This window comes from Rhododendron vialii, chromosome 3a (genome assembly GCF_030253575.1).
Source record: "Rhododendron vialii isolate Sample 1 chromosome 3a, ASM3025357v1".
NCBI classification, from domain to species: domain Eukaryota; kingdom Viridiplantae; phylum Streptophyta; class Magnoliopsida; order Ericales; family Ericaceae; genus Rhododendron; species Rhododendron vialii.
The window spans coordinates 12,411,396-12,431,848 of NC_080559.1; the positions used below are offsets into that span (position 1 = coordinate 12,411,396).

General features: G+C 36.8%; 4 protein-coding genes across 5 annotated transcripts in view; all 4 read left to right on the plus strand.

The window, feature by feature from the left end:
* LOC131321037 (dammarenediol II synthase-like) overlaps positions 1–8,047 on the plus strand; it is a 132,703-nt gene extending 124,656 nt beyond the window's left edge. The window contains exons 16-20 of the mRNA XM_058352053.1: positions 6,860–7,003; positions 7,103–7,280; positions 7,440–7,520; positions 7,660–7,743; positions 7,865–8,047. Coding sequence (XP_058208036.1) covers positions 6,860–7,003; positions 7,103–7,280; positions 7,440–7,520; positions 7,660–7,743; positions 7,865–7,978 — 601 coding nt within the window. The 3' untranslated portion in view covers positions 7,979–8,047. The remainder of the gene's footprint in view (positions 1–6,859; positions 7,004–7,102; positions 7,281–7,439; positions 7,521–7,659; positions 7,744–7,864) is intronic.
* The window catches only part of LOC131321040 (basic leucine zipper 34), a 55,846-nt gene that overhangs the window by 10,779 nt on the left and 24,614 nt on the right, over positions 1–20,453 (plus strand). The gene's annotated exons all lie outside the window — the stretch shown is intronic.
* LOC131321033 (dammarenediol II synthase-like) overlaps positions 1–20,453 on the plus strand; it is a 31,468-nt gene that overhangs the window by 357 nt on the left and 10,658 nt on the right. Inside the window, exon 2 of the mRNA XM_058352039.1 lies at positions 19,192–19,266. The gene's annotated coding sequence lies outside the window, so the exon portion shown is untranslated. The remainder of the gene's footprint in view (positions 1–19,191; positions 19,267–20,453) is intronic.
* On the plus strand, positions 5,377–6,516 carry LOC131321044 (dammarenediol II synthase-like). Its single transcript, XM_058352068.1, has 4 exons — positions 5,377–5,739; positions 5,867–5,986; positions 6,105–6,227; positions 6,318–6,516. Exons 1-4 carry the CDS (start codon positions 5,635–5,637, stop codon positions 6,492–6,494), a joined length of 525 nt encoding a protein of 174 aa, XP_058208051.1. The 5' UTR covers positions 5,377–5,634; the 3' UTR covers positions 6,495–6,516.

A 20,453-nucleotide genomic window follows, 5' to 3' on the forward strand; every position in this document is an offset into this window, starting at 1 on the left:
TATTTCCGGTAGTGAAAATTTTATAGATTTTTATTTATGGTTGAGAAGTTGTTAGGTAATTTTTGTAGTGAATAAATTGTTGAGAAATGTCAAGTTGTTTCCGGTAGTGAATAAGTATATGCTAAGTTGTCAAGTTGTTTACAACTTTATTCACTACAAAAATTACCTAACAACTTCTCAACCATAAATAAAAATCTATAAAATTTTCACTACCAGAAATACCCCTAAAAATCATTATGCAATCACCTAATATACGTAGGAGAAAGTAGTGAAGCGATTATTCTACCTCGAATCCGTCCGGAAGGCAAAAAACGGTTTCAGAAAAATTAAAGAAGATGGCGGAGCAACAGAACACTCGGGCTGACTTCGGGTGATTGGGGATTGGTTTGGAGGTGCTCGGGGTCGTGCTAGAGTTGGTGTGTCTCGAATTTGTGTTCGGATGAGTGCGGAACCGAAACCCACTTGTTTTCTCTCTCTAGACCACCATTCTTGGAGTTCCAAGCTTTCTGTCTCTTTTCCTCTCTGAATGCAGTGGTGGTGGTGGTGGTGGTGTTTGTGGGTTGTGTTTTTCGGATTGAAGAGAGGGGTGTATTTATAGCAGTGAGGCCTGGGGTACAACATTTGGAGGTGGTGGGGGCGGGTGGCCACTTGGTGCTGATTTGAGAACTGAAAGGAAGTAGTAATTTTTTGGATTTTCAAAAACTATAGTTGAAGACTTTTTAGGTAGCCGCTTGGTACATCCGAACCGTTGAATACACTTTTAGACGGCTCGGATTAAAATTCTCTCTCTCCTCACTCAAACACTTTTTTTTTCCTCTCTTCAAATTCGATTTGTTCAAAAATGCAATGGACGGCTTAGATGTGCGGAGTGGACACCATGTGGTACCCACCCGGCACTGAAATTTTTTCCCGATTCAACACACTATTGAATTAGGACGCGGGGGCTCTACTGTCCATGGGAGGTAGCAGCCCTACCCAGCCCCTAAACAACAGCGTTTTAGGAGGGAAAAAAAACCCTTGTCATCCTTATTTGCAATCCTATGGAGCAGAAACTTAATTACGAAAGTCCTAGAAATAAAATTTAACTATGTCTCTTCAGAATAATATGATCAAAATAATAAGATCCTCGTATCGGTTCAAAATTAGAGTACTTAATTTTTTAATCATATTTTTTAATATATAAACAATCTAAAAAAAATTAAGTGCTCAAATTTTCAATCTATTTTAACCGATGCAAAGATCTTATTATTCTGATCATATTATTCTAAAAAGTCATAATTAATTTTTATCTCTAGGTCTCTCATAATTAAGTATATGCTATTTATTTAGGATCCTGTGGAGCGATACGTGATTATGAGAGTCGTAGGGACAAAATTTAATTATGACCCTTTAAAATAATATGATCAGAACAATAAGATCTTTGCACTCGTTTAAATGGATTGAAAATTAGAGCATTTAATTTTTTTAGACTTTTTATATATTAAAAAATATGGTTAAAAAATTAAGTGCTCCAAATTTGAATCTGTTTGAACCGGTGCGGAAATTTTATTATTATGATCATATTATTCTAAAGAGACATAATTAAATTTTTTCTCTAAAACTCTCATAATCACGTGTCTACCACATAAAATTGCAAAAGAAAGAGAGCAAAAGTTTTGAGGGATGGGTAGGGCCTGCGAGATAAATGATTAATTCCAAAAATTAAGACGAAAGGTAAAAAAATATTGAAAAAAAATTCGGATAAAAAATTTAGGGAGAACTAGCCTTTGCTCCCCATTATTGACTGATACCATTTCCAGTCAAAAAACACCACCTCACCCCCCACGCGTAAGCATGTGAAATAGCTGTGGGAGGGGCTGTAGGGATTAGTCCGAGGTGCGTGCAAGCTGGCCCTGGATACCCTCAATCGGTAACTAAATATCCTTAGTTGAGTATACTAATCGGATAGTTTTTTCTCCTTTGATGTCAAGCCATCTGAGTGTTCCTATTGAACCAATTACGAGTGTTACAATTTTTTTTTTGCAGATAATCATCCTATACATTAGTGGAGCAATCAATACAATTCTAACAGCAGAACACAAAAAGGAGTTGATTCACTATTTTTATCTTCATCAGGTAAGTTCTAATTCAATTCCCATGAATCTTTGTGTAACATTCTTAAATTTTAGATAAAAAAAAATTGAAATGTTAATGTTTAATTCGTTAATTAATTAGATTCATTAATATGACTACATGATTAAATGTATAATTAGAATTAGTCATAAGATAATTCTAAACCTTACATAGATATATATGCATTTATACTTATCTTGTTTTCTCTCCTAACTAACTCACCCACACCCTAACATTTTTCCATCCCATAATTTATGGGATTCCCTCTTACCACTCTCGGCAGCTCTCTCTCACTCTCTCTCTCCTTCTCTTAGTTCCCTCTCACACTCCATCACCTCCACACTTATCCCCCACACTCCTATTATCTCTACACTTGCACCCCCTCTCTCTCACTTCTCTATACAAAACCCACACCTCATATAATCCGAAAATTGATAGCCAAATCATTTTCGTAGCTGCATAATTGTGGTGAGAAACATCCATCGCTCGACTAAAGTCAGCCCGAGTTCTCTGCTGCCACCGTCTTTTTCCTTTTTCTGAAACCATCCAGAATCCGTTTTTCGCTTGTAACCGAATTCGAGGTAGATTAATCTCTTCTCTACTTTCTCCTAAGTATATAAATGTGCTATTATATTAGTTGTAATGATAGGAATTGAAAAGAAACAAATCCATGCATTGTGCGTTGAAGAAATCGAAAATTCCCGTTTTCTGTTCAGATCTGTTTTTTTTTTTTTTGTGAAACTATTCAAATGAAAAATCTGATCCGTTCATCTTGTTCGTCTTGTCGAGACGATTCCAGAAAGGTATAATAAGCCCATTTTCGATGTCGGGATTGATCACACGACCCGTTTGAAATTCCGGATTTAAACCATATATATGTACGTTATATATATAACTGCGTGCGTACAGTACCAGTGGAAGAGGACTGACGTAATAGGAACCCATCCGTCAAAAATTACAGTTTACCCCATGTGTCTTGGTTTGTACTAAAATATGATCCTAAACTATGTGAAATTAATTATTTTACCACCTGTGCAAAATTTTTAAACTTTTAGGATACACCAATGACTATTTTTTTGGGATCTGCAATATATGTTAACCTCGAAAGGATTTAGTAACTAAAAGTATTAGGTTTAGAAAGGAATAAAATTATTTTTGGTGTTATTATTTTTATTGTTAACAACCCTAAAAAGAGATTAATAAAAACTAATATCAATTTTCTTGTCAACGAACCTTAAGGGCATCAGCCACAATACCAATTGCTATGCTTGCTTTCATTTTGAGATACATGTTGTTTGTTGATTAAGCTATTATGAAGTATTATTGTTGTGGTTGTAGATTGGACAAATAGGTTTCACAGGGTGGTTACGAGTAGTGACTCATATAAACGATGTTAAGTAAATGGAAATTGGTAAAGTGTTGGAAGTGTGAGTATGTGAATTGTGATTTGAGCCATGGTGATGGCAAGGGTAACCTATGGGGCCCTGTGTTGAAATGGGTTACCTGCGGGGCCCGGTGTTGTGACGCTAACGTATGATACGTCATGGAAAGTTTCTCTTTGAGGAAGAGAATGGGTTCCATGAGACGGTTATAGTTAGTGAGACGTTAATGTATGATACGTCATGGGAAGTTTCTCTTGGAGAAAGAGAATGGGTCCCATGAGACGATTATAGTTAGCGTGGGGTAGTGGATGTCCGACCCTAATGTACGATACGTCATGGGATGACTCGATCCTCCTGTTATGGTCTTAAGTGAGAACATACTCGGTACATAACTTAGATGCGCTCACCTAGGACCCTGGTGCAGGATAAGCAAGAGGAATGGTGGACCCATGAGACGGTTGTAGTTAGTGGATGTGGGAGGAAAGGATCTCGTGGAGATGATCCTTAGATTTCATGTAAGATGATGGATAGTAAAGAAAAAGACGATGTGCTATTGTTCCGTACTTTCTGTATATTATGAATTATTATATCGTTGATCTGCTAATTGTAAGGTAAGGGGGTAGTAGGGTTGGGATTATCTACTGAGTTTCAAAACTCATTATAGTGCCGTTGGGCTGGCGTTTCATGCCAGGTAATCAGGAGACCAAAGAGCAGAATCCGCTGCAAGATGATCCGTACCAGAATGAGGACCTCTCAACTGAGGAAGGGAGTTTGTTGAGCCTTGGAGGCCATACCCTTAGAAGCTCTGTTAATTTGAAGTATTTTTATTTAAATTTTTCATAAGTGTTATCACATTTGTCAAACTCTATTTCATTTTGTTGGTCTGTAAGACTATTAAGTAGGTTTGAATTTGGTATTTGAGGTTTCCGCTGCTAAACTCTATTTAATAAAATTTCATTTCTTATATCTCAGTTTTTATGAATTTTTAAATCAGTTGAAAATGATTTAAATAACGTGTCCGAAAATCGGGGCGTTACACTTTGGCATAGAAAATCCAAACTAGTCCAATGTGTATCTAAGCTATTGGCGCAATGTTTGCTATGTAGAACGATGATGGGGGATGGGGATTCTATATAGAAGGCCACAGCACCATGATCGGTTCGGCACTTAGCTATGTTGCCTTGCGATTGCTAGGAGAAGGGCCCGATGATGGAGAAAATGGGGCAATGACCAAAGGCCGGGAGTGGATTCTTGACAATGGTGGTGCAACTGGAATTCCTTCTTGGGGAAAGATCTATCTTTCAGTATGATGCAACTTTCTTTCAAACTTCAAGGAAAATTTGTGGAAATATGTTCTCTCTTCTTAAGATAAAATTGATGGATTGTTTTGAATCTCTCCTTTTCAGGTGCTAGGTGTGTATGAATGGGTAGGCTGCAATCCTGTGCCTCCAGAGTTCTGGCTTTTTCCTTCATTTTTCCCTTATCATCCAGGTAGCGAAAAGTTGGTTTACTTACTCTTTGTTGAGAGAATCAAATTCATGAGAGTTACGAATTTCTATAGTGTGTCTTTGTACTATTATGTAGCCTGGTCTGATCAACATCTATTTCTTTAATTAGCGATAATGTGGTGCTATTGTCGCACGTCTTACATGCCCATGTCGTATTTGATTGTATGGGAAGAAATACCATGGGCCAATCACTGATCTAGTCAAGGCATTGAGACAAGAAATTCACACCAAGCCATATGAGGAAATCTGCCGGAACAAAGCGCGACATGACTGTTGTAAGGTTGGTAAAATCTATTGTTGATCATTTCTGTCTTACGATTCATGTATAAGTTAGGAAATTACAATTCCGATATGTTTATCGCTACTGCAGGAGGATCTCTACCACCGTCATACCTTTGTACAAGACTTACTTTGGGATGGTCTTCATTACTTGAGCGAGCCAATTATAACCCGTTGGCCCTTCAAAGAGATTAGAGAGAGAGCCATGCAAAAAGCGATTAAGTACATGCGTTATGGAGTAGAGAGCAGCAGATTCATTGCCATAGGATGTGTAGAAAAGGTAATTAAGTCACCTAAACTAGAGAACTTGATTGTAAATCCTATTGAAGTTGTTTCTGTTGCAGAGTTTGCACATGATGTGTTGCTGGGCAGAGGACCCAAATGGTGATGAGTTCAAGTACCATCTAGCTAGAGTTCCGGATTACTTGTGGCTGGCCGAAGATGGAATGAAAATGCAAGTTAGTTTTTTTTATGACAATCTCAATTCTGGTTTCGTCATTCTTCATTTTGAGATTGTCGCTTATAATGTAATCTCGATGTTCCATTCAGGCTCAATTGTCAATTAATCCGGTTGTTTCATTGCAGAGTTTTGGTAGTCAGCTATGGGATTGTGCTTTAGCAACTCAAGCAATTATTGCCAGCAATATGGTAGATGAATACGGCGATTCGCTAAAGAAAGCACATTTTTACATCAAAGAATCACAGGTTCTTTTCTACCATCTGATATGCATGTCTGTGTACATACACAAACACAAACACAATTACATACGTATGGTTAAGTTTAGTGAAATTTCATTTAGCTGTTTATACTGTTAAATTGAAGGTCAAAGAAAATCCAGCTGGGGATTTCAAAAGTATGTATCGGCACTTTACTAAAGGATCGTGGACTTTCTTGGATCAAGACCATGGTTGGGGGGTTTCGGATTGCACAGCAGAATCGTTTAAGGTAATCTACATCTGTATTCATCAGCACATATTTGGAGCAATTAAGAAATTAATTGTTCGCCGTAACCAAATTTTTTTCTTTTGCATGCAGTGTCTACTCTTGCTTTCTCAAATGCCTTCTGAAATTGCTGGAGAAAAAGCTGATGTCGAGCGATTGCACGATGCTGTGAATGGGTTGCTTTACTTACAGGTACTACATAGATCATATTATTCATTGCTATTTATAAACTTACTTCACAACTTGGTAATTCATAACTTAACTAACTGAATTATCTAACTTCTCTCTCCACTTAGAGCCCCCAATTCCACAACCATATTTACAGGTAATTTTTTGGTTCTACAAAGAGTTATTGTCGCACAAGCCTCCTTTTACACTCTTATTAAAGAAGTTCTAAAACAAGCCATGTCTTTTCTTTCTTTGTTCACTTTTAAATAGTGACACACCGATGAAACAATGTGATGGTTTGTCAAATCCTTTTTACAACTTTTTAAACTTCTCAGGATTTCAATCCTTCGGAAATATTTGCTGACATTGTGGTCGAGAAAGAGTAAGAACTTAAACCTTTATTATCGTCGTCATATAGTTTATAAACAATGGCTGGTCCATATAACTAACAATATGATCCTTCTTAGGCATGTTGAGTGCACTACTTCGATAATCCAGGCTCTTGTGACATTCAAACGCTTGCACCCAGGCCATAGAGAGAAAGAAATAGAAACCTCAGTGGCGAAAGCAATTCGTTTTCTAGAAGAGATACAATGGCCTGATGGTTCTTGGTGAGTTTCAACTGCTTTCTTTTGGACTCATTTGTGCAAATAGAGATACTTTGGGAACAAATAGGAAAACGACTCAAATGTGTACAACCCTGTTGGCAGGTACGAATACTGGGGAATTTGTTTCATCTACGGCACATTTTTTGCTCTTGGGGGGTTTGCTTCGGTTGGAAAGACATACAACAACAGTGAAGCAGTCCGCAGAGTTGTTGGATTTTTGCTTTCAACACAAAACGAAGAAGGGGGTTGGGGTGAAAGCCTTGAATCATGCCCATCTATGGTAACTCCAACACCTAGGTTAATTATGGATCTGATGATATCCTTGGACTAAAAAGTTGAAATTGCTAGCTTAATGAAGAAGGGGGTTGGGCAACCAATGATATGGTGCACGATTCTTGATAAAAATTTCTTGCTCATGTTTAGCGTTTATGTGATACAGAAGTATCAACCGTTGGAAGGGAATCGAACGAATCTGGTACAAACATCATGGGCTATCCTGGGACTTCTTTATGGCGGACAAGTTAGTGATCTTAACATCCGAAGTGTTAAATTGCTAGCTTATTCGATCACATTTCATAAGAAAATAAGTTATAGAATGGAGTACTGCAAGTATTTAATTTGCGTCTTCTTTATTAATGTCATCATATATATATTTCCAGGCTCAAAGAGATACGAGACCGCTACATAAAGCAGCAAGGATTTTAATAAACGCGCAAATGGTCGATGGTGATTTCCCTCAGCAGGTAATTTTCATGCCAAGATAGTTTGTGAAACAATACCAAATTAAGTTTGTGTTGTAGTACAAAAATTATTATCTTGTTTTCTATTCTCTTTGTTTGTTTGTTTTTGTTCACCATAAAACAGGAAATTACCGGTTGTGTCATGAAGAACTGCATGTTACATTATGCACAATACAAGAACATATTCCCAACGTGGGCGCTCGGAGAATATCGGAAATGTGTTTGGCCATCTTCTTAGAAAGTATAAACTCAGGCTCGAAGACCGAGATTCCACGAATGAAAGCACAGTTCATCTTTTACTATGTAACAACAATAAGCCATCAAAAAAGAGAGAATTATTATTTCCTCTTTTATGTTGACATGAAGATACTATTAAGGAACAATAATGCTTGGGGTACCTTAATTACTAACACTCATTGCAGCATGATGGCTTTATTTTCGTATCAAAAATAATTAATAAAACAGAATAATTACTACTACCTAAAAGATAGCGGTAAGTACTCCGAGTATTGTCCTCAGGGATTACGAAAGCTAAGTTGCGATTGCATCCATTGATTTCTAAATTAATTTGGAAAGAGATTTGATTGTTTGATTTCTAAAATTTTGAAAACTAAATTATCATAAAGCAATTAAAAAGTAGAGAGAGTTTATGAGAGAAAAGATCAAGGGTTTCGAGTCTACTCGACCCGTTGCAACAATATTTATGCGATGACAAAGGTTAATTACTCAAATCAATCCGAATATCGTTAGGATTCGTTGGTCCACACAATATCGCCTAAATATACTTATGAATCACCGAATAGCATGAGGTATCGCCGCCTAGCACGAACCGTCTTACTAGTACGACCCTTCTCTATGGCACGGATCGTCTAATAGCACGGCGCGTCTTAGGGAGCATAACTCATCTTACTCAGTTATTACAAATAATTAAGAAGCGTTGTATGAACGTACATAAAAATCTAGAAAATCTTGCACAAGATTTGATAAAGAAAATGAATACCGCAAATACCTCAAGTCAAACAACCACGATTCGAATAATAAAAACACTAAATCAAAACAAAAACATCGTTATTCAGAATTCAAGCTTCATCTACGCCCTAGAAAAGGAATTTAGCCGGCCATCAGAAAGTTGGTCTTCGCAGCCTCTGATTCCTTCTGTTCCCAGCCGTAGTGCCCGGTCTCTCCTCTGCAATGCGTGGCTCTCCTTTTAATATTCATGTTACTGTAGCCGACTTAAGAAAAACCCGCGGTCTCGTACGTGTAAAGCTGTGGGCCATGCCCATTGCCGACAATGACGTGGGCCTCCTTTCACTTGGCCCAACTATCAGACAAAATCCAAAGTCTTTGGGCCCACCAAAAAATATGAAGCACTTGTATTGTTTTACTGTCACAAGACCACGCGCAGAATAGGAGCATTTTTAAGGCCTATTAAAATGTTAGAACCTCACAACACCTACAATACACAAATTAAGTATTAAGCTCCGAGTAACAATATAGATGGACTTAACAAAGATAAATTAAGGAGCGCGTATGTGAACATTTACGCGTCTATCACAACACGAAATTGGGGATTTATAAGTCAAATGTACAATTTTATGAGCGGTCTGTGGTTCGTGCCCTTCCTCGCGACAAGTTTTTTCTGCTTCCAGTTCACCCGAAGAAAGTCACCAAAACACAAAATACTATGTGCTTCTAGAGCTAATTTACCGAAATTGGCATCATAAGGAAAAAAAAATTGAGAGCTGAGTGAATGTTTAATATGTTAGAAAATCTACGTTTACCTTTTGTGATGAACAAATAAATTTAACATTAAAATCAGAACTCAAAATTTTTCTGCTGGGGGAAGGGCATCCTCTGTCCTCCTATCTCCTCGCTCCGGGCGCCCCCTCCTTCCCCCTTCCTCTCTTCTCTCTTCTCTCCCCCTCTTCTTTTTTCTTCTCTTCCCCTTTCCCTAGCCTTTCTGCTGCTTTCTTCTCACCGTCGTCCTCTCTGTTTTGTCGCCCACCAGTTACCACTCTTGGTGTAACTGGTTGGTTTAATGGCAAGGTGCAGTCCGGGCTTTGCTTTTTTAGGTGTTTTGGGCTTTGGCCCTTAGGTGTTTTTGGATTTTGTCCCAACATGTGGTTTTTTTTTTTTTTCCATCAAACCTTTGGTTGGATATTCCTCCCCTCTCCCCCCAACTTGATATATCATTTATCAAGTTTTTCTTAATAAAATTATTGTCGATAAAAAAAAATTGAAAATCAATGGAATTAAAATAATGATCAAGGCAAGTTTTGCACTCTATACTTAAAGACAGATTCATCCCTACTATGGTGTTTATTGTTACATGGACGTCTACCTCCTCAGAAGTAGCACTACATTTGATGGGTGTGTCACCAAACTTGTGTGTTGTAGTACTCTCTCAGATAATAAATCTCTGACTCAACAAAAGTATTGGAAAATCAACCTTTTTGAATTGATTAAGGCTTCGTTTGTTTGGACGTAAAATATTTTCTGATAAAATGTTTTACCTATTTTTCGGTGGTTGGTTGCGTAAAAAATGATGAAAATATTTAATATGTAAAACATTTTCCATTAATTGGATGAAAATGGCTTACCCTTAAATCTTCCGTAAGTTATTTTTCAAAATGAACCCACTGTCTTCTACTACAATTTTCACTGTTCAATTTTCTCGACCGTCCGTCCTGATCCACGTTCAATTCCAATATTCTCAGATCTCTCCACCGTTTAAGCCCTACACTATTTTGTCGATTTCTGAAAATATTTTTCAAGTGCCAACCAAGTACTGAAAAATAAAAGTTTGATGTTTGTTTTTTGAAAAAACATTTTACGTGTAAAACATTTTACATCGAATCAAACGAAGCCTAAGATTGAATGAGACATGATATTTATAGACCAACCAATGATTATTCGGTATAGTCACCAAAGAGGAAGGGACACATTTGTTCATAAAAGAAGCCAGAGCCGGCTTATAGCCAAGGCGAGGGAAGCGGGCGCTTCTGGCCTCCGAAAAAAATTTAAAACGAGGGCCTCCAAATTTTTAGAATTCCTATATATATATATATATACAGATTCAATCAGGTAAGGGCGCCCTTACCTTGTTAAGGTAAGGACCTCCCATTTTCCGATCGAATTTCGATGATCCGAGCCGCTCAATGTGTTTAGAACGTGATTTTAAGGGTACTCGCAAGAAATTGGCAAAAAAAATGACCGGAAAGGGCTTTATCCGAGCAGTTTTTGTTTATTTTTTATCGAACGGTTCAAATAAAAACTGCTCGAATGAAGCCCTTCCTAATCTTTTTTTTTGTTGATTTCTCGCGGGTACCCTTAAAATCATGTTCTGAACACATTGAGCGGCTCGGATCATTGAAATTCGATCGGGAAAAGGGAGAAAAGGGGAAGCCCTTACCTTAATAAGGTAAGGGCGCCCTTACCTTGTTAAGGTAAGGACCTCCCATTTTCCGATCGAATTTCGATGATCCGAGCCGCTCAATGTGTTCAGAACGTGATTTTAAGGGTACTCGGAAGAAATTGGCAAAAAAAATGACCGGAAAGGGCTTTATCCAAGCAGTTTTTGTTTATTTTTTATCGAACGGTTCAAATAAAAACTGCTCGAATGAAGCCCTTCCTAATCTTTTTTTTTGCTGATTTCTCGCGGGTACCCTTAAAATCATGTTCTGAACACATTGAGCGGCTCGGATCATTGAAATTCGATCGGGAAAAGGGAGAAAAGGGGAAGCCCTTACCTTAATAAGGTAAGGGCGCCCTTACTTGAAGGGTACTGTATATATATATATATATATATATATATATATATATATATATATATATATATATATATATATATATATATATATATATATATATATGTCTGGTCAAAAAAAATTACACTAGCCTCCTTTACACAAAATACGCCCAATTGAAATTTAAGAGCCACAAAATAGGCCCAAATTGTGGACTACACCGATTACAGTTGCATCGGGGGAAAGAAGCTTTTCAAAGTTGAAATTGATCAAAAATTATCTTCGGTCAACCATGTCTCAAGAAAGATTAAATGGATTGGCTATGTTGTCTATCGAGAAGGAATTGGAGAAGAAGCTTAACTATGGAGACTTAATCAATGCGTTTGCAGCAAAAAGTGCGAGAAAAATAATTTTCAAATGATGGATTTTGAGGTATGATAAATTTTTTGTATTGGTTTTTTTTTATTTTTTATGACTCTTTGTAGACCACCTTTATATGAAAAGTATAGGGTGGCCTCATTCAAGAGGTTCGCTTTCGGCCTCCAAAACTTATGAGCTGGCCCTGAAAGAAGCGCCCGTTTACAGTGAACATGTGTCTGAAAGAAGCACCAAAAATACTTCAAGTCAACAAGCTCAAGAAACAGAACAGAACAGAACAAACCTTTCTTTTCAAAAACCAACGAAAAAACGCAACCAAAGTTGTTGTGACTTTTGATCCACTTCAAATCAATGATTGGTGAAGACCGCTTTTTTAGAACTCATGTTCACAAGTATATAGACTCGTATATTGAAGATCCTCTTATGTGGTGGTGGTTTTTGCATGTTGGAGCTTACTCTACCCTGCCGTCTGGGTGATTTCGTATGGACTGGTCCCTTAAAAGTTGATATCACGTGAGAGAATTCGAATTTAAAATCTAAAAAACAAGTGAATCCCTGAGTCTCATGTCTTAACCACCATGTCAACCCAAAGGATTGAGTAGCCTACTATGTCATGGCTATGTTTCAGTATAGGACTTCTATATTCTCTTCCAAAATACTATTACAACCTGGCTGGGATGCCTTAGCCCCATTCCGCTAAGAAAAAAATTTATTTTTTGAATTAAAAGTAATATATTAGGAGAGTTATTCTTTTCTATTAGTTCTTCTATCTTTAGTACCAAATCAAAGAACCAAACCATACATATACAGATATTTAAAACGATGAATTCAGAATCGATTAATCCTAGAAATGATTATTCGGATGTATCATGGAAATTCTTTGAAAGAAAAGAATCAATGCAATTTTTATGGGGTGGAACAAAATATCTCTCATTTCTCCTTCGAATCGATTCTGCCTTTTGGTTTCCAAATGAATGTTGTTATGTTGTTGCCTTAAAGGGTGAATTAATAATGACTTGTCTCGTAAAACAAAAAATAAGAACCTTAGCGAAACGGGAAATTCATGGAGTTCATTTCAAAAAAAAAAAAATGCCTTACACAACTATTTCAGGGGTTATTGTGTGAATTATATGACCCAGACAAGCTAGAGTGATAATATTAATGACTATTTCATCTGCATAAGCATGCATAATTAATTAACCACTAAGAGTTTGTGTCAAATCAAGAACTAATCAATTCGTGCAGTTTAGTTCTCTAAGAGTTTGTCTCGCATACATTTAGTAACAGACCGGTTTGTCTTTTCTCAAGTCGAGGATATTCTTTACCCAATAGTTCCGCTTTCAAACTCGTACAATCTGATAGTCATGCATTTCATTGTTGATCGTCATCACAACAACCTTTGAATCGGTTTCAATCTCAATTTTATTCATTCCGAGGCCAAGATATTCTCGAATGTCTCTGTTAATATCCAATAGCTCTCTGCCAGCAAGTTCCAACAATGTGTGAATATATATATATATATATATATATATATATATATATATATATATATATATATATATATATATATATATATATATATATTAGTCTGGTTCTCTTAAGGGATTCCGCACGGGCTTACCGTGCGGGACTCCCATTTTCCGATCTAATTGGGACGATCCGAGCCGCTCAAAATGATCAGAAAGTGATTTTAAGGGTTCCCACAAGAAATCAGCAAAAAAAATGATCGGGAAGGGCTTGATCCGAGCAGTTTTTTATTGAACAGTTCAGAAAAAACTGCTCGGATCAAGCCCTTTCCGATCATTTTTTTTTGCTGCTTCCTCGCGGGGACCCTTAAAATCACGTTCTGAACACATTGAGCGGCTCGGATTCGATCGGGAAAAGGGAGGTCCACACAGTAGACTGGTAAGGGATCCCTCACTGGATCCGTGGTGTGTGTGTATATATATATATATATATATATATCCAATAGCTCACTTACCATCAAACCACAGTGGTAAGTGAAGTGCGATTGTTGCTTCCTTTGTACTTTCACGCATTTGGACAGGGTTGGAGCCCTCCTTCCTTCTTCCTCTCTAACATCTAACAATACTAACTTGCTGATGATTTGAAAAAAAAAGACTACCATCAGACCCAGTGATCTTCACATAAAGAGGTCTTCAACTGTAGTTTTTCAAAATCAATCCAGTTGAAAGCAAAATGCTATTTAATTTGCACTAATTAATGTAGCTTGACAAAAAAAAATTACTTTCAGTTCTCAAATGAAAGAGCAAGCTGTATCCAGTTGAAAGCAAAATGCTAATTGTCACCTATTGGGTCAAAGTCAGACAAGTGTGTACTTTTTTGAGATGGGGGTTAATTAAGTACAATTGCTTAAACGGCCAATCTGGGAATTCTTTTAGCACCAAGTGGCAACTCTTTCCTTTGAATACTGGACAAGAATTAATTTCTTATGCACCCACGAATCTTCCCAAATCTGAGGACCCAATTATAACAAACTAAAGAATTTTGTTTTTAATGGAGTGTGGCCTAATCTCCAGAAACTACAATAATTAAGGTCAATTCGGCAAATGTTGATTATCTGCATGCTTGTTTTTTGGGTTTATAAAGTTTAATTGTGATGGAGCATTTTCCTCCTCCGGCAGCTTAGCTGCCTTCAGCATTATTGCCAGGGATAGTGGTGGAGTAGCTCGGTTGTGAAGGGTTGGTAAAATTGTAAGGGTCTCTTCTGCCATTTTAATTGAAGCTTGGGCATTGAGAATCGCGTCTGGGGTTGCGGTGGATATGGGATGGGCTATTGATAATCCCATTTTTGAAACAGATTGCCAGGTGATAATTAACTGCTTTAATGGACTTAATTAACTACTTTAATGGACTTAATTCCGATTGTCAATGGGAGATAAGGGTTATGGATAGAAGACATCAAGATTTGGGTGTCTACGAGGAGCTGGTCTTTCACTTGGTGCTGCCCCGCGAGAAGAACAAGGCCGCCCATTGGCCTGCCTCTAATAGTCTGAATAAGAGTTTTCTTTGTCGACACTCAAATTGTATTCCGTCTGGTTTAGATGCTCTCATTGCTAGAGATTTGTCATCTTAGTTCTCAAACTTGTATCACTTGACCACTTCAAAAATAAGAATAAGAATAAGAATTGTACGAATTTTTTAATTATATTTATTCATGTGAATTTATGCATAAGAGTAATGTAATGATTTCACACAAAATATGCTAATGTTATGACCTAAATCAACACCGGAAAAAAATGTGACGATAAGATAGAGAGTGGGAAAATTAAATTACTGCACCTTATATGTACAAACCAATAAAAATATTCATATACAAAGTACTACTAAATGGGAAACAATTTTGGCAATCCTTTTTTCTTGTATATATATATATTAATCCTTATATTGTTCCTTGAAGGAAAAATTAGTCATAAGGACGATAAAATAGTTTTTATTTAAATGAAGGACACTAGCAAAATTATTTTCAGTGGAGGTCTTTTAATTTTTTGAGTTTTTTTAGCTATAAGGCCAAAATATATTTAGGCACTTTCATGGAATTTTATGATGCACTTTTCTATTATAAGATTTTAGTGATTTTTAGGCACTTTCATAGAATATCTAGGGTTTTGGATAGATTACCAAAATCTGTTTCCTAACAATTACGCAAAAAAGAGAGGTGAAGGTGAGATGAGATGAAATCTTCAAAAAAGAGCAAAACAGTAAAAAGGGTGGGATGAGCTGTGTACAACTCAACAGCGTGGTCCGTACACTGCTTTTTCCATACTCCACCGGTCACTCCCCCCACCAATGGGGTCCAATCCCTTCTGTGTCGAAAACTCCAGACCCTTTGTTTTGGTATTTGAATTTTGAATTTTGGGTAATAAGTGGAGAGAAATAGAAAGAGAAATAAGAGTACTGATTAAGAAAAAATTTATTGGGGACCGTTCGCAGTGAGAGAATCCAAAATCTAAAATCCCCAAACGAACATGGTCCCAATGCCTCTAGGCCGAGTGGGCATCACGTGGAGCCCGCGTAGCGCATCCGGAAAGTTTATTTTGGTTTTGGACAGCTCAAATTTGAAGAGAAAAAAGAGAGAGAAAGAGGAGAGAGAGTGATGGGGTAAGAGGAGAGAGATGGTTTCAATCTGGACCGTCCAACACACTTTTAGATGGCCCGGATGTGTTGCTCGAACACCATGCGGGTACCGTCACGTAATACCCACCCTGTACCCAAAAATTACTCGTGCCGAAGTGTTTTTTGGTCATTTAATTAAATTAATTGTGTAGTTTTGTGTGTCTGTCGATAGTGTACAAACAAATTCCCAAAGAGTAGAGTTGAAAGGAGCCTCCACAATATATCTTGTGCAGTATATGAAGCATTGAGATGAGCCCCATTCTTTCATCTTCTTCTTCTTCTCTCTCTCTCTCTCTCTCTTTCTCTCTCTGTTGCAGAAGAAAAAACAAAAGAGAAACCAGAAGGTAAAGCCAAGTTCCTCAACAAATTCGAGAGTAAAAATCGAAACCCATGTTTTGTATTAGTCCAACTTACGAGGGTTATTCTCTATATTTGTTTTTGTTTTGGTATTACAGAGGCGGCTCTAGAACCATGGTTGCATGGTCACTTGAACACCCTTAGGAATTTTTTTTGGTTAGAATACATGTAGTAACTTTGGTTTAGTTATGTTTTGAACATCCAATCCTAATAGTTTTGAACACCTAAATCCAAAATAATTGAACACCCAACACAAAAATAATTGAACACTGAGCTACAACCCAATTACAGCCCAATAATCCAGGTAATTCGTATTTGAACACCTAACGCATTACCTCAAATAAAACTCACAATCATAGTAAAAAAAATTGAAAAAAAGAAAGAGAAGGAAGAATACATTGGTGTAACTATCATACTTTGCGTTCTCTCTCCATGTCTATATATTGTAGATAGTCTAAATGTGTTAATTTCTTGTTCATGACATTGACTGCTTTTTCCTGTTTGGTTAGCTTATAAAATTAAGGACAAAGCTTAAAAAAAATCAAATACACTTCAAAACCCAGTTATCTTGAACAATATTCCTTCAAATTCAGGACTATGATAGAATCCACAATTTCTTTCAAAGGGGTATTAATGGATTAAGATGTTGGTTTAATGTTTGCACAAATACGATAACTCGTTTAGGACAGAATTAAAATCTTACTCCCTCCATTCTCATAACACCATCCACTATGCAATACAAGAACTTTAGAAAAAAATAAATTTCCTTTTTACAAATACATACATGCATACATACATACATATATATATATATATATATATACAGGATCCGGTGGGGGATCCCAACAAAATGCGGGACTCCCCTTCCCGGTTGAATTTCGATGATCCGAACCGTTCAAAGTGATCAGAACGTGATTTTAAGGGTCCCGGCAAGAAATCAGCAAAAAAATGACCTGGAAGGACTTCATCCGAGCAGTTTTTATTGAACGGTTCAAAAAAATTGCTCAATTGAAGCCCTTCCCGGTCATTTTTTTTGTTGATTTCTCGCGGGGACCCTTAAAATCACGTTCTGCACACATTGAACGGTTCGGATTTTCAAAATTTGGTCGGGAAATGAAAATCTCACATTTTAACAAAGTGAGAGATCCCTCACTTGATCCATGGTGTGTGTGTGTGTGTGTGTGTGTGTGTGTGTATATATATATATATATATATATATACATACAGATTCAATCAGGTAAGGGCGCCCTTACCTTGTTAAGGTAAGAACCTCCCATTTTCCGATCGAATTTCGATTATCCGAGCCGCTCAATGTGTTTAGAACGTGATTTTAAGGGTACTCGCAAGAAATCGGCAAAAAAAATGACCTGGAAGGGCTTTATCCGAGCAGTTTTTGTTTATTTTTTATCGAACGGTTCAAATAAAAACTATTCTAATGAAGCCCTTTCTAATATTTTTTTTTGCTGATTTTTCGTGGGTACTCTTAAAATCACGTTCTGAACACATTGAGCGGCTCGGATCATTGAAATTCGATTGGGAAAAGGGAGAAAAAGGGAAGCCCTTACCTTAATTAGGTAAGGGCACCCTTACCTGAAGAGGACTGTATATATATATATATATATATATATATATATATATATATATATATTTAAGTTTTCATTTTGCGTAGTAGTGTAGTAGATAATTTTCTAAGAATAGAGCTTATGTTTTTTTGACCGCGCTATTCATACTGATATATGAATTTGTGCATATATTGTTGGTTATAGATCAACTAATAGAGTTAAGGTAATTTTCTGAACACCCTACTAAAAATTTCTGGAGCTGCCACTACTTGGTAACTTCAATCCTACCCGAGATTTCGCTTTATTTCCCCCATAGCTGTGTTCAGTTGGTGAGAAAACTGAAGAAAAGAACGGAAAATAATTTTGCAATAAATGTGGACTGCTTTTGGCGCCTACAATACTGAAGAAAAGAACGGAAAGTAATTTGGCAATAAATGTGGACTGCTTTTGGCGCCTACAATACTTAGTATTCCGTATTTCATCTGCATAAGCATTCATAGCCAGTCCTCTAGCATAGTAGGAGCAGTTACTCCTAAAATATAAAACCATGGGCCTGATGATTCAATAGGGATTTTTGTGGTATATATTTTTATTAATGATGCTTCAATTTTAACGTAAAGTTATTAGTAATTTTATGAACAAAATAGAGCGCCATCAGTAAAAAGTGGAGCGTGAATATCAACTTCCTTCAATAGTGTGTTAAATCAATAAAAAATTTCAGTGTCGGGTGAGTACGACGTGGTGCCCGTTTGGCGCATCCGAACAATCCATTGTATTTTTGGACGGTTCGAATTTGAAGAGAGAAGAATGAGAGAAAAAGTGTTTGGGTGAGATGAGAGAAAGAGTTTCAATCCAAGCCGTGCAAAAGTGTATTGGACAGTTCAGATGTGCTGAGCGGGTACCAAAAAGTCTTCAACTATAGTTTCTGAAAATCGAAAAAAATTATTGTACCACTCCCTTTCAGTTCTCAAATCAGCACCAAGTGGGCCACCCTCTCCCACCACCTCCAAATGTTGCATCCCACTCCTCCCTCGCTACTATAAATACACCCCTCTCTCCAATCCGAAAAACACAGCCCACAAACATCACCACCACCACTGCATTCAGAGAGGAGAAGATAGAGAAAGCTTGGAACTCCAACAATGATGGTCTAGAGAGACAAAATGAAGTAGGTTTTGGTTCCGCACTCATCCAAACACAAATCCGAGACACACCAACTCTAGCACGACCCCGAGCACCTCCGAACCAATCTCCAAATCACCCAAAGTCAGCTCGGGCGTTCTGTTGCTCCGCCATCTTCTCCGATTTTTCCAAAACCATTTTTTGCTTTCTCGGACAGATTCAAGGTAGAATAATCGCTTTACTACTTTCTCCTACGTTTATTAGGTGATTGCGTATTGATTTTTAGGGGGTGTTTCCGGTAGTAAAAAATTTATAGATTTTATTTGTGTTCAGGGATGGAACCATGGAGGGGCTACTATTGGCAGTCGTCCCTGTAAGAAGAGAAAGAAACACTACTATTTTATGTAAAAAAAAAAAATTTATGAAAATATATAGGCTCACCCCTGTATAGAATTTTGAAAAAAAAATATAATAGTAACCTTTGAAATACGAGGATACCAACATTAATTACTAAAGGCTAATGGTTAAAACATAAAAAAAAAATAGAACTATAGGGTTAATATTGTGAATATTCAAGTAATAAACTTTCACCTTTCATTAGATAGGTTTAGTGTTTTATAGTTTTATTTCTTTTTACTCTAAAATCTCAATGGCACAAACATCACCAATTATGAAGACTTCAAAGGCAATTTCGAGAAAATAGCGACGGCGGAGAAGATATTTTGGAAATCCTAAGTAATTTTGGTGAAATTTAAGTTGTAGGTATGTCTTTCCTCAATTGTTGCTCTAAACTTCTACTAATTCTTTATTTTTTGACTGGTAAAATCAAGAATATAAAAGTCCATGTACCGAATTCGTCCAGTTGTGATGAATGAAAAAAGAAGAAGATGAACAATAAAGGAAAACAAGACACATACATCAAGATCGATCTCATTAGTTAAACTGATTTACGTATTTACGTTATTTTGAGTTTTAATGTATTTACATGATTATGCATCTGTATTTATATTTTTTTTCTCGCATGCACAGTCGCCCCTGCGTGATGAAATTTCTGACTCTGTCCCTGTTTGTGGTTGAGAAGTTGTTAAGTGTTTCCGTTAAAGAAAAAATTGTTTAGAAATGTCAAGTTGTCTCCGGTAATGAATAAATTGTTGATAGATTTGTGAGTAGAGTTACTGTAGTAAATAAAGTTTTTGTTCACAACTTTTTTGTTTGTGAAAACGAGATGATAAAATGCTGAACCTTTTTTGCTATAATAAAATGCGTGAAATTTTTTGCATTTTTTTTTTTTTTTGGTTAATGTTGCGGAGTGATGGAAATCGAAAATAACGGCGAACAGCTTCCAGCCGAGGTGTGGCGCGGCTTTGACTGTGAAGAACCGAAATGGGTTTTAAAAAACATTTGTTAAAAT

Coding starts and splice junctions, on each gene's coding strand:
- LOC131321044 (XM_058352068.1), top strand. CDS start 5,635: ATGATGTGTTGCTGGGCAGAGGACCCAAATGGTGATGAGTTCAAGTAC. Junction 5,740..5,866: donor AAGATGGAATGAAAATGCAA/GTTAGTTTTTTT, acceptor GTTTCATTGCAG/AGTTTTGGTAGTCAGCTATG. Junction 5,987..6,104: donor TTTACATCAAAGAATCACAG/GTTCTTTTCTAC, acceptor GTTAAATTGAAG/GTCAAAGAAAATCCAGCTGG.